Here is a 12,404-nt window from a genome sequence, read left to right as displayed (position 1 = left end):
ATTCCAGGCTCCTGGAAGGGTAACTTAGAGTGCAGAGCTAGGAAGGAATTTAGAATATTGGACGCAATCTGACTTCCACCTGCCTTTCCGTATTTATTTCATTTTATTTCTCTATTTTCACTCCACATGCCATCATTTCGGCGTTGCTTACTAGATCTTCCCTGAACTAGACATCCCTCCCTTCTTTGTCAGCGAAGGCTCTCACCTATGCCTGGGACATACTTACTCAGCTCCACCCCTTAGGATCCTTGGTTCCTTCAAAGCTCACCTCAGATGACATTTCCTCTGTTATGCCTTAACTGACTTCTCCCACGACCTCTACCATACTCTCCCCAGTTACAATTGCCCTCTCGCTTCTCAAATTACCTCCTATCTCATTATCCTACACACTGCGTTCTCAGTAGAACATAAGTAAGGTTCTTGAGGTCACGTTCTATTTTAGTTCTGTCTTTATATCTCCAGCACCTAGAACCGTTCCTTACATATAGCATGACCTCAATGGTTTCTTGTTTGTTTTGGTTTTGGTTTTTTAAGATGAATTCAGTAGGACATGGAATTTCAGACCTGGCAGAACCTTAGTACTCCAGATATAGGTGATCAAAGCTGAAAAAGTCCTTAGAACATAGAACCCAGTCTCTCAGAGCTAGAAGGGTTTTTAGAAGGTTGATGCTGGGAAAGACTTTAAGATATATAATGGCAGAGCTCAATGTGTTCTTAGGGATCATCTAGTGGGGGAAAGGAGATGGTTTTCAAATGTGGTGGGGATGACTGACTTCCTTTCAGGGCATCTGAGAGGTCAAAACTATTTTCCTAATAATACCAAGATGTTTCTATTTCTAAAATGGTAACTACGGATAGATGTAGCCCATATCAATGAAAGCTATTTGGGGTAGGAGATCTTCAAAACATTTTAAGAGATTTAAAAATTTTGAGAACTGATGATCTGGTTCAGCCTCCTTGTTTTACAGATGGGAGAAAGGAGAAGGAAGGGAGGAGACACACCACCAGCTATTAGGTCTCCAGAGTCCTGACAAAGGTCTTTTTCAACTGTCTTATTGTTTCTCATATGTGACATTGCATTCCCCATTTTTTTGCCTTTTGCGTAGGCATCCTCTCCTTACCACTGCCTGTTAGAATTCCTAGCTTCCTTCAAAACTCAGCTCAACCTCCACCTTCTACATTAGACTTTTTCCCCCTGGGTTCTGTGGCCAATAAGTTCCCAGCAACACTCAACATTGTCTTGTTTTTAATGTTTTTTGTTTTGTCTTGTTTTGCAGTCATGTTCAACTCATTGTGACTCCATTTGGGGTTTTCTTGGCAAAATGGTTTACCATTTCTTTCTCCAGTTCATTATACAGATGAAGAAACTGAGGCAAACAGGGTTAAGGGATTTGCCCAGGATCATATAGCTAGGAAGTGTCTGAGGCTGAATTTGAACTCAGATCTTCCTGACTCCAGGCTCAAGGCTTTATCTGATGCTCTACCTAGCTGCTTCCTATTTAATTTGTATATATTTTGTATATATTTATGCTTGTATTCATGTTGCTTCCTCTGATACAATGTATAGAGATTGTTTCTTTTTTGTCTGCATTCCTAACACCAATTTTGGTCCATAATAAGATCTTAATAAATATGTGTTGGTTGATTTACTTGATTAAAGGATTGAAGGGCAATTTTCCTGACCTTCCCAAACAACCATTGTTTCTTACACATTGGCTCAAAGTAAGTCACTCACTCCTGTGTCAGTTTCCCAATTTATAAAATGAGGGAGTTGGATTGGCTAATATTGAAGGGAGTTTTTACTTCTGACCTTATATGTTTAAGGCCTCATCTAATTAAGTGATTTTATTTTGGTTTTGTATTGCCTAGCTTTCCTCCTGTATATCCCCCCACCTATCTTGTATAACAAAAAAATTTTAAAGAAGATGAAGAGAAAGAAATGTAGCAAAACCAGTGGATATATAGAAAAAAAATCTGATGTTCCATACCTAAGGACAATTCTTCTCTCAACCTTTTCAAAAGAGAAGGACGGCATCTTCTGATCGTTCTTCTTTGGGGTCAAACTTGTTCTTTATCCTTTCCAAATATTAATCTTCTGTTGTTTGTGGTGGCTGAGATTTCTGTAGTTGCTGTTTTCCTTATTCTGATTACTTTGCCTCACATAAGTCTTTCCAGGCTTCTCCGTATACACCATCAATGATCAATCAATAAACATTGATTGAATAAACCTACATACTAGGTACTGTGTTAAGTGATAAAAGATAGATGGTTCCTGCCCTCAAGGAACTTACAATTTAGTGTGGGAAGATAACACACAGAAGGAAACTGAAAAGGATGGAGGGAAGATGGAAAACTCCGAGAAAGTCTGAAGCAGTCCATCTCTGTGAGAAGTGAGATGCCATGAGCTGAATTCCCTTCTTAAATGGACATTGGTTCCTGGTTCCATCTCTCTCTAATTAGGAGAGAATACCAAAGCTGATGGGTCATGTTTGCCATTGTCCTTTGTCATCTTTACAAATTTGCTGAGTGTGAGACTTAGGGCTGTTTGATTTTCATCTTATTATTAATGATTTGGAACATTCTATCATGTAATATTAATAGTTCATACTTCCTTTAAAAACTATTCATATCTCCTGACTACTTCTCTATGGGGGAATGGCTTTTGGTTGTATATATTTCTGTTAATTGTCTATGTATCTTGGATATCAAACCTTTATCTGAGATATTTCATATAGAGTTTTTTTCCTGGATCCACTCTTTCCCTTCTTTTCCTAGATGCATTATTTTTGCATTTCAATTTCACATGGTCAAAATTATCTATTTTATATTTTGCAATCACTTCTATACCTGGTTTGGTTAAGAACTCATCTGCACATAGGTGTAAAAGGTCAATGACATGCTTCTCTTCTAATTGAATTTATAGTGAAACATGGTATAAGATATTGGACTGAGCCTAATTTCTGCCAGACTCCTTTCCATTTTTTGCCCAGTTACCAGATACACTCCTTCTAACTTATGGTGCATTAGAAAGAGACTGGGACATGAAGTCAAAATATCTGAATTTGAATCTGTCAGGAACCCCATGCCAAGACCACTCCTCTCTTTTTACTCCCTTCTTTTTACCATTAGGAGAGACCCTGTTTTCCAGATCTTAGTCCCAGCAAGCAAGCGGAACCCTGAGCTTGACATAACAACAATCCTTTGTGCTCACTCTCTGGATGAACTCAGCTGAAGCAAAATCCAAGAATTGTTTCACACCAGCATCAGATGGTCTCTGAGCTCAGACAGGCACCTTTAATACTTGTGTTCCAGTCATGAAGCCCTGCTATGAATCAAACTTATCTCACTGTTTCTGGGACATTGTGAAGGCTACAGCTCACTACATAGCCACTAGTATATCTATTGAGATTTGCCCACACTAAAGCAGGTCTCCTACTGGGGGCGGGGGGCCTTGGCACATGTATCTAGCTTTCCTCCTTCAACTGAATAAGGAAAGCTTTTTGCTTGTGACCACTGTTAGCTCTTTGGTTTTATTTTGTTTTTATTTTATTTTTAGAGTTAATTGTGGTTGTGAAAATCTGTGTGAGTTGTTATTTTCAGGTAACAGCATCATTTGGTCAGTGGTTTTCAGTGTAGACAAATATCTGCTACTTACTGCATGTGTAATCTTGGCAGGTGATTTCTAGTCTCTGAATCTTATTTTCCCATCTGTAATAATAAGGGGACTCTTAACCTGGGGTCCATGAACACTTTTTTAACTATGTGTGATAATTATATTTCAATATAATTGGTATCCTTGGTAATTCCTTTACTTTATCTTATGCATTTAAAAACACAATTCTGAGAAGGGATCCATAGGCTTCACTAGACCACTAACTGAGTACAGCACACTCATACACACACACACACACACACACACACACACACACACACACACACACACACACACAATTAAGAGCTCCAGGGTTAGTTGATCTCTGAGGTTCCTTCTAAGCCTGAGATTTTGACTTCCCAGAGAAGCTAGGGCTAGGGGAAGATGAACCGTGGGGTAAAGGGACCATTAAGGCTAGAGGGTATGGAGTCCTTGGTTTGGGACAGAATGGAGTGAGGACTAGAATTGGAATCACTAGGCTTGGCTTTGAATCCCAACTGAATCACTATTGTGTGGGCAAGTTGCTTTTCTTCTTTGGATTTCAGGTGCCTCATGCATAAAATGAAAGTTGTTTTCTAAGGCAGAACCCTTCCCAGCTGTTTTAAAGCCTCTTGAAAGCCTGGTTTGGGGGAGGGCCACCTGTTCTTTGAAGCCTCTGAAGAGACAGGCCCCACTGCAGCTGCTGCTGCCTGCAAGAAGAGATCAGCCTGGAGCTGGATGCACATCAGAGTTTATGCAACTGGGACAGGGCATGGTAGTAGCTGTCTGCCCGGAAATCTCCCCACCACTGCTGGTTACAGGGTCTCCCACTCTACTGCTAAACTCATACCGCTGGGCTGACAAGGAGTCAGGAAGACCTAATTTGATATTTCACCTCTGTCCAAATTCCCAGGGCTGTGGGGAAGAGCAAATGCAAAACCACAGATAGAGAGAGGGGTGCAGATCTTTAAAGAGTTATATAGAGTGTTCTCAAAATCTTAGTGCAGTTTTAAGATTAAAACTGAAGTTGAGCTCCTTAAGAGTAGAAACTATTTTTTGGCAGGGTGGGGGGGATCTTTCTTTGCATCTCCAGCACTTAGCACAGTGCCTGGGACCTAGGAGGGGCTTTATATATGTTTTTTGATTGCCTGACTGACCCTTATAAACAATTAGTTTGATTATGAGTTTTAAAGCACTTTAACCTCTCTGAGCTTCAGCTTTTCCGGTTGTAAGAGAGATGTTATTATGCCAATAATAAATACCCCCTTCCAGGGTTGTTGGGAGATTCAATCAGTAAATCTCGATAAACATTTATTAAGATCCTACTGTGTGCCAGACACTGTGCTAAGCACCGGGGATGAAATACAAATAAAAACAAACGCCCTGTCCTCAAGGATGGAGAAAGACAATACAGAAAAGGAAGCTGAAAGCTGGGGGATGGGGGAAAGAGAGAGAAGAACCTGACCCAAAAGGGGATGATGTGAAGCAGTATAGAGTTGGGAAAATGGGGAGAAAAACGATGTCAAGCCTCCTTTTAAAATAGCAACCCTGGAGCCCATGGTCCTCCATGCCAGCCAGAGGGTCTGATCAGGGTCAGAGGGTACTGATGAGATGGGAGGACCAGGCAGATTCAATTTAGCAACTTAATGTGATGTCCCAATAATGAGTTTCCTGGGGAAGGATACATGATGGAGAGGTGCAACCATGTGGCCATGTAAGATCGAAAGAGAAAATGTATGGAAAGTGATTTACAAGCATGTTATTGACTACGATGTTGTAGATGGGATTCCTGCCCCAAGAACCTGTGATTCTGCAAAGTGTTTATCAACCTTCTCCAGCTACCTATAGTATATCTGTACCTGTCTGGCTAATAGCAGTGGAAAGGTGTTTTTCAGATTTCAGTAGAAAGAATTTTCTAACCATCAGGACAGTCCCATAGAGGAAAAGGCTGCTTTGGTGGTAGTGAGCATATGTCCAAGTGGAAAATAAATGCTTTCCCCTCCTACCCCACATTCAGGCTATCTGTGGAAAGGATTCCTCCACAGAGTGGTAGATTGGATTAGAACCAGGTCTAGAGTCAGGAGGCCCTGAGTTCAAATCCAGCCTCAGACACTTACTAACTGGGTGACCCTGGGCAAATCAATTAACTCTGTTTGCCTTAGTTTCCTCATCAGTTGAAATGATTTGGAGAAGGAAATGGCAAACCACTCCAGTTGGTTGGTTATTGTTTCATTCTCAAAGAGGATCAAAATTACATCATTATTTTGGAGTCAAGGTACAGTGTGTCCAGCTGTGGCTGATCAGACCACTGTGAGCTCAGAAGGCTCTACCACAGCTCGGGCACAAATAGTCTACATGAGCATTTGGAGTGGAGACGTCTCTAAATTTGCACATCTCTTGCTTCTTTTGAGCTACTACAATTCTGCTTCACTCATACATGTGGGCCCAGCAGTGGACATGCTATGCTGGGCAGTACTTTGACAGTATCTCCTATGTCATGTAATCAATTTCAAAGTTTTTCAGAGAGGGAGAGGCAGATATTGTGGCAGGAAATGGTATGTGACACATTAGTCGTATCTAGACATGGGTTAAAAGAGGTGGGGAGCTGGGAAGGAGTAGAGCTACCCTGAGAAACACATTGGCCTGTACAAGCAAAAAGGGACAGTGGAGCTGACTGAAGGTAGGAGGGAGCCTGAGGAGGAAGAAGTGATGGGATATCCCCTTATGGACCTTTTCCTCCTGATACTATCTGGAGGTAAGTACCCAAGTCCAAGGCCCCTGCCTAGTAAGAGGCTCACTTAAGCCTCATTGTCATCCAAGAAAACATGACCCTCTGGTGTCCCATGATAGCTGAGTCTCTTGTCCTCTCAAACCAGAGGGATCTCAAAGAGTCTTAAAGAAGCTCTCCTTTCTTTTTTATGTGAGGAATGTAGCAAATCCCTAGCTAACTGTCCACTGTTTGAATTTATGGGGGCAGTAGTTCAGATTCTTAGTAAGTATGAAGAAACTACTGAACCATAAAACATAGAAAATTAGTTCTGGAAAGACTCTTAGAAAGTAGAAAACAGAATGTCCAAAATAGAAAAGAAAAAAAAGCTCAATAGGAACGGAGCATCGGAGTTGGAGGGATTTTGAACATAGTATCTAATCTCATAAGGACCTTAGAACATAGAGTGTTGGGAGAGAGGAGGGATTAAAGAAAGTGCTAATGCCCAGGATTAGAAGTCAGGAGACCTGGGTTCTAATCCCAACTCTGCCTCTATAAGGTTTCTGAAGTCCCTTGGGTCTCTCAGATTCTGTGGTCAGAGAAGGCTCTCTAGAGGAATTGAGCCTTGACTTGCTTCCAGAAAGAAGCTTGTCCCCCCAATATCAACCTTGAACTTTCTCTCTTACCCCAACCCAGTGTTCTCAAGAGGGACTAATTTGGTGGTGAAGCAGCAGCCTCAAGTCCTGGAGGTAGCCCCGGGTGGCAAAGTGAACATGACATGTAATGTCACCTGGACTGAAGTGGAGCAATTCCGAGTGAAGTGGAAGAAGGATGGCAAGGAGCTGCGCCAGTCCACACCCCTCAGTTGGAAATCCAGCCAGGTTACATGGGGGTCCAGAGAAAAGTTGGTCTGGATCCCAGAAAACACCATCATCCTGAGTCTGGATGATGTGAATGCTAATGACAGCGGGCATCATGTGTGCCATGTGACAATAGAAATCCCAGAATTTAAGAAAGCTAACAGCAATGGGACACATCTCATAGTCTCAGGTATGGGGGAGGAGGCAGGAGGGAAGGATAGTAAAGGAGTTGAGGATCATTTTGACAATCCAAGTGATCATGGTCATGACTTAGATCTCAACATCACCCTAAACTGTGGTACCTCCATGATGTTCGACTCTGAAATTTCTCTCCTGTTCTCTCTCCTCCTCACTCTTTGCATACCTAGCCTTAACAGCTGCTTCTAGTCCTTCCATCTTGCCATCCTCTTCCTGTCCATCATTCCTGCTGTGACCTTACTTTCCTCCCTTCATAGTCTCAACTCTGCTGTTGACCAAGGATCACTGCCCTCTGTCCTTGAATTCCACACCATCGTTTTCTATCCCTATTTCAACATTACCAGACCTCAACTCTCAGCTGCCCCCTTCTCCCATCTACCTTCTTGTTTACCAGTTCTTGTTGATTCAATACAAGGCTGTGCTGGAGGCAGCTTGATCTGGCTCCAGAGAACTGTTTTTCAGTGTGAGCATTTATTTACACCTCAGAAATGGGCAAATTCTACACATTAGCCTTTGATTTTTTTTCTTGATTATTTAGACTTTAAGAAGTGACGGAGAAAGTAATGCTGATTAAACTTGAAAGTGTGTCACATGAACTTTTTTTTTGTGGGGGGTGGGGAGAGGAATCAATTGTTAAACATTTCCCAGCACACCCTGGGTTTTTTCTTTACCACCTCTTTCATCTCTTGGAAGTCCACATGACCTCTCGTCTAGATTATCTTAATAGTTTCCTAATTATTTTCCTTGCTTCCAATCTCTTCCCTCTTTGATCTATCATTCGTGAAAGGGCCAAAATAACCAACGGTCTTAGATACAACCATGTTACTCCATACTCAAAAATCTTGAGCTGTTCCCCATTGCCTCTTGGATAAAATACAACTTCCTCAAAGCTCCCTTCCAATTCATTCATTCACTACAACAACAGACATTTATGAAGCTTTTATTATAAGTATTATTATATGATATGTGATATATGAGATATTATATTATATATGATATGGTATGACATTATATTATAGCCTTTATTAAGCCATACTTCAAATTACCTTTCCAGCTTTCTTTTGTATTCTTCCCCTTCATGGACACTGTGTTCTAGACAAATTGAACTAGTAGTTCCTCTCCAGATCTGGCTGGCATTCAATGTCTCATACCTGACTTCGGGCTTTGAATATCTTGTTCTCTGATAGATGCCTGGGAGTGCCTATTGTCCTCCTCACTGTCTCTCAGAATCCTTTTCTTCCTTCAAGATTCCATTTCAGTGTTCCCTCCTCTGAAAAACCTTTCTTGGATCCCTCCAATCTTTCACTCTTTCACCCTCTTCAAATGACCTTTTATTTCCTTATTTGGGTCCATGTTGTAACTTCTCCCAGCCTGTCCAATAGAATGTAAGCCCCCTGAGAGGAGAAACTTTGGTATTTGTATCTCTAGCCCCTAGCATGCTGAAGGAACTCATTAAGTGTCTGTGGAGTTCAACACCATTTTACAGATGATCTTGGGCCTACAGAGGCCCAAGGTCACAGAGAAGGGATTCGAGCTGGGCCCTGTTTCTCCAAATCCCAGTGCCCTTCCTATGTTCCATGCCCTGCTCTGTAATTCTCTCACTCTCTATCATAACATAACTGTCTAAGTAGGATTTCTTTCCATGGTTAGATTGTGAACTTCTTATGAGCAAAGTATATGTCCCATCTAGCTTTGAATCTCCAGTACTTAGCATAGGACATTGTCCACAAGCTTAATAAATGTTTGTTGATTAGTGAATGAATGAACTGGAAGGGATCTTAAAAGGAGTTGAGTATGGCTCTCTTATTTGACAGAAGAGAAAACTGAGGTCCAGAGATAGGAAATGATTTGTCCAAGGTCCATGGGCAGTGACAAGGTCATATGAGATTAGTGACAAAGCTAAGATTAAAAACTCAAAGATCCTCACTTCTAGTCCAAGATTCTACCAGGGAAAATTATCTACCTTCTTCCTTTTGCATTCTTAGACTTGTGGCTTATTTTGGCTGATTTCCCAGTTATGTCTTTTCTCCCTTCTATCCCCCCCCACCATCTCCCAGAAATGACTCTCACAGCCTCTGACGTGGCCCTAAAGGACACCCTGTGATGTCCCCAGATTTTCCATGTGCCAGCCCATGACACCCGCCCACAGATATCCCAGCTCTCTGAAATTCAATGGGTTTGCTGGCCCGGTGCCAGTCTGTGCCACCCACACGCCTACCCTGTTTTTATTCTGCCAGGAGGGGCCAATTACCAATTACCAGTTTCCATTCTGCTAGGAGGGGCCAATTACCAATTAGCAGAGACATAGGAGGCAGTGTTGGCTCTGGCCTGGCCCCTGGGCAAGGACCCAACATTGACAGCTGCTATACCCCCTCCCAGATCTCTCCCTTACTGCACTGGGGGGAGGGGAATTATGCCAGGCATGCCCTCCCCCCTTCCCTGGAGGAGTATTCCTGGGAAAATTGTAAGGGATGGAGATTCAATCCTGAGCTCTTCATATACACACCTTGGACAGTTAAACGTACCAGAATTCCTTAGAAACAGAAATCACCTCCTAACTTGGGTGGGAGAGGGGCAATATTTCTTACTAGATATGGGTAGGGGAGTGAAGTAGAGAGGGTAGTGGATGACCCAGCAACTTCCAGACATATGTTAATATTATGATTATCTCAGAGAACTATGTGTGTTACTGCCTTCCCAATGGATTATGGACCTCCGAAATCAAGGAGCCTTAATGATCACACTGAGGGGCTAGGTTCTGTCCCCTAGAGGGAAGGGAAAGGGGAGAAACAAAACTGCTAAAAGCTCAAAACCCCTCCAGAGAATCACACCATGGGACACTCAATGTCTCTGCAGATTCCTTCCAAAGCAACTGGATCAAAGGATTTCCAGGTAAGGAGCACTGCTCACCTGATGTCTCCCTGTTCCTGTTCCCAGATCCTCCTTTCTCCTTATGAGATGATCTCTATTAATTAGCTTGGCTGTTATCATCAATTCCCAGGTAGAACACAGAACATAAACAGTGAGAGCTTGAAGGGTCCTTGGAGTAGAGAATGTCAGGGTTGGGAGGGACCTTAGAACACAGATTGTTAGAGCTAGGAAGAGAGGAACCTTAGAAACCACAACCTTGCCAAAGGTTTTGCAGTGAGTCAGAGACAGGGGTGGAGGGTTTAGACCCAGGTCTCCTGACTCCCAACCCAGGACTTTTTCCACTGTACCTCTGTTTCGCATTCTCCTCCCTCCCCTCTTCCCAAACTCTCTACTGCCTTTCTGTGGAATCTCCTATTATTTCCAACCATGTCTTCTCTAGGTCTTCTCTTATGGCTGCTGGTGGCAAGTGTTATGGTGGGATCAGGGACTGTGATGGGCAAAATGATCTGGCAATTCCTTAGGAGAAGCAGAGACTCTGGTATGTAGTCCCCCAGTACCAAGTTAGCCTCTAGGGGCATGACTCCCTCCCTTGTACGCCCCCATTTCAGAGTGTTACTACATTAGGAAACTGTGTTCTCAGCCCCTGATGGAGAAAAGAGGGAAGACACTCAAATCTGATCCATAGCTACTTCTTATCCATTCAATTTACTCTGTGCTCCCTAATTTACCTTCCCAAAGACATTTCCTCTACCCTCAAAGACAGCTGCATTCTACACATTTAGGTCAAGTTCCTGATGTTGGAGATGGGGGATGGTTCAGAGCAGGAGATGGTTGGGAAACTGAAACAACCCCCAACATCAACCCTAGAGAAAGGTCTTTGGACTAAGATGGATTCTCCCTGTATCTCTCCACAGGCAATCACTTTTATGGCAATGTTCTCTCCTACCACCGGAAGGCTAATGCTATCATCCCAAGCAAGGACAAGACTCTGGCATGTGCACCAGAGAGGAAGATAGAAGGGAGCATCTACTCTACTACTTTCCCCAAGCCCCCACCCCAGAGGGTCCAGTCCCCTAGAACCCTCCCAGACCCTTCCCAGCCTGCATACTGCTAGTGCTCCTTCCCACCTCACCCCCAACTTAACCTAGAATTTCTCTGCCCAGCCCAGTGGGGCCTGGGGAGGGGTCAGCCTTGCTGAGAACAGAAAAACGGAGGGAGGGCTAAAGTTTCCCAGGAGCCAGGAAATTGACTTCAGCCAAGGCATGGAGGAGGCGATGCTTAAAGATAAGCTGGGCTTACATTTATGGAGATGGATAACATGAGAATGTTTTGCTTGACCACACATATTTTTACAAGGGGTTTTTTTCTTTTTTAATTGGGGGAGCGAGTAGAGAAAATAAATACTTGTTGATTGGAAGAAAAAAAACAAAGATAATGGAAGGTCAGTCTTCTCATACCCCACCTCCCTCATCTCCTAGGGTGTCATCTAGGACACTGTTCAAGTATGCTCTCCCCCTTTCCCTGTCCCTAACACCCAGTGACTTGGTATTCTAACAGTCCCTCCATAAAGCCAAGCATTGAGAAACCTAAGCCCCATTTTGATGAGACCAGGGAGGGGTGTGGACTGTAAGACCTCAGAGGATCTGAGAAGGAAAAGGGAAGGAATGGAGTCTGAGAGACTGAAATCTGAGGGGTTGCAATGAAGAGGACCTAGATCTGAGGAAACCAGTATCCTTGCGACTGGAATAGAGGAGACTGGGAGCTGGGATCTGGGGATATTGCCATTAGACTCTGGGGGACACTTAGACCTTGGAGATCACTGTCTGGGGAAACTAAAATTGGAGTAGGGTTGAAGGGGAGAGACTGGGATCTGTGGGCTGGCATTGATGAGATAAATCTGAAAAAACTATTATTTGCGGGGCTAGAATCTAGGGAAGGTAAATTCTGGGTGGCTGATACTTGAAGGCAGACTGGAGAGTGAAAGTAAGTCCAGGGGTTACGATGAAGAGACCGAAGAAAGGAGGCAGGATTTTTACCCAGAACCAGCTGACCCAACTAAAGGGACCTTCCACAAGTCATTTACTCTCTCTTGAGGGAGCTGGGGAGGCTGAGATCTTGGGGAGGATAGGATTAAAGA

The 12,404-nt window shown here is 43.1% G+C and overlaps 1 protein-coding gene across 2 annotated transcripts; it reads left to right on the top strand.

The window, feature by feature from the left end:
- Nucleotides 1-6,071: 6,071 nt before the first annotated feature.
- On the top strand, nucleotides 6,072-11,697 carry TMIGD2 (transmembrane and immunoglobulin domain containing 2). 2 transcript variants are annotated; one of them, XM_072601818.1, is made up of 5 exons: nucleotides 6,073-6,386; nucleotides 7,035-7,388; nucleotides 10,253-10,288; nucleotides 10,707-10,805; nucleotides 11,182-11,697. In XM_072601818.1, exons 1-5 carry the CDS (start codon nucleotides 6,341-6,343, stop codon nucleotides 11,379-11,381), a joined length of 735 nt encoding a protein of 244 aa, XP_072457919.1. In that variant the 5' UTR covers nucleotides 6,073-6,340; the 3' UTR covers nucleotides 11,382-11,697. The 2 variants fall into 2 exon arrangements, with proteins under 2 accessions (XP_072457920.1, XP_072457919.1); XM_072601819.1 differs by lacking the exon at nucleotides 10,253-10,288 and having other exon boundaries at nucleotides 6,072-6,386.
- The last annotated feature ends 707 nt before the right edge of the window (nucleotides 11,698-12,404 follow it).

The sequence above is a fragment of the Notamacropus eugenii genome, chromosome 4 (assembly GCF_028372415.1).
Source record: "Notamacropus eugenii isolate mMacEug1 chromosome 4, mMacEug1.pri_v2, whole genome shotgun sequence".
NCBI lineage: Eukaryota > Metazoa > Chordata > Mammalia > Diprotodontia > Macropodidae > Notamacropus > Notamacropus eugenii.
The sequence above is the reverse complement of the archived record's forward strand: the minus strand, read 5'-3'. Positions and strand labels throughout refer to the sequence as shown.

What these genes read in the sequence shown, in the direction of transcription:
- TMIGD2 (XM_072601818.1), top strand. Translation starts at nt 6,341, where the DNA reads ATGGGATATCCCCTTATGGACCTTTTCCTCCTGATACTATCTGGAG. An exon ending in CTGGATCAAAGGATTTCCAG is followed by an intron (nt 10,289 to 10,706) that starts GTAAGGAGCACT and finishes TGTCTTCTCTAG; the next exon opens with GTCTTCTCTTATGGCTGCTG. An exon ending in TAGGAGAAGCAGAGACTCTG is followed by an intron (nt 10,806 to 11,181) that starts GTATGTAGTCCC and finishes ATCTCTCCACAG; the next exon opens with GCAATCACTTTTATGGCAAT.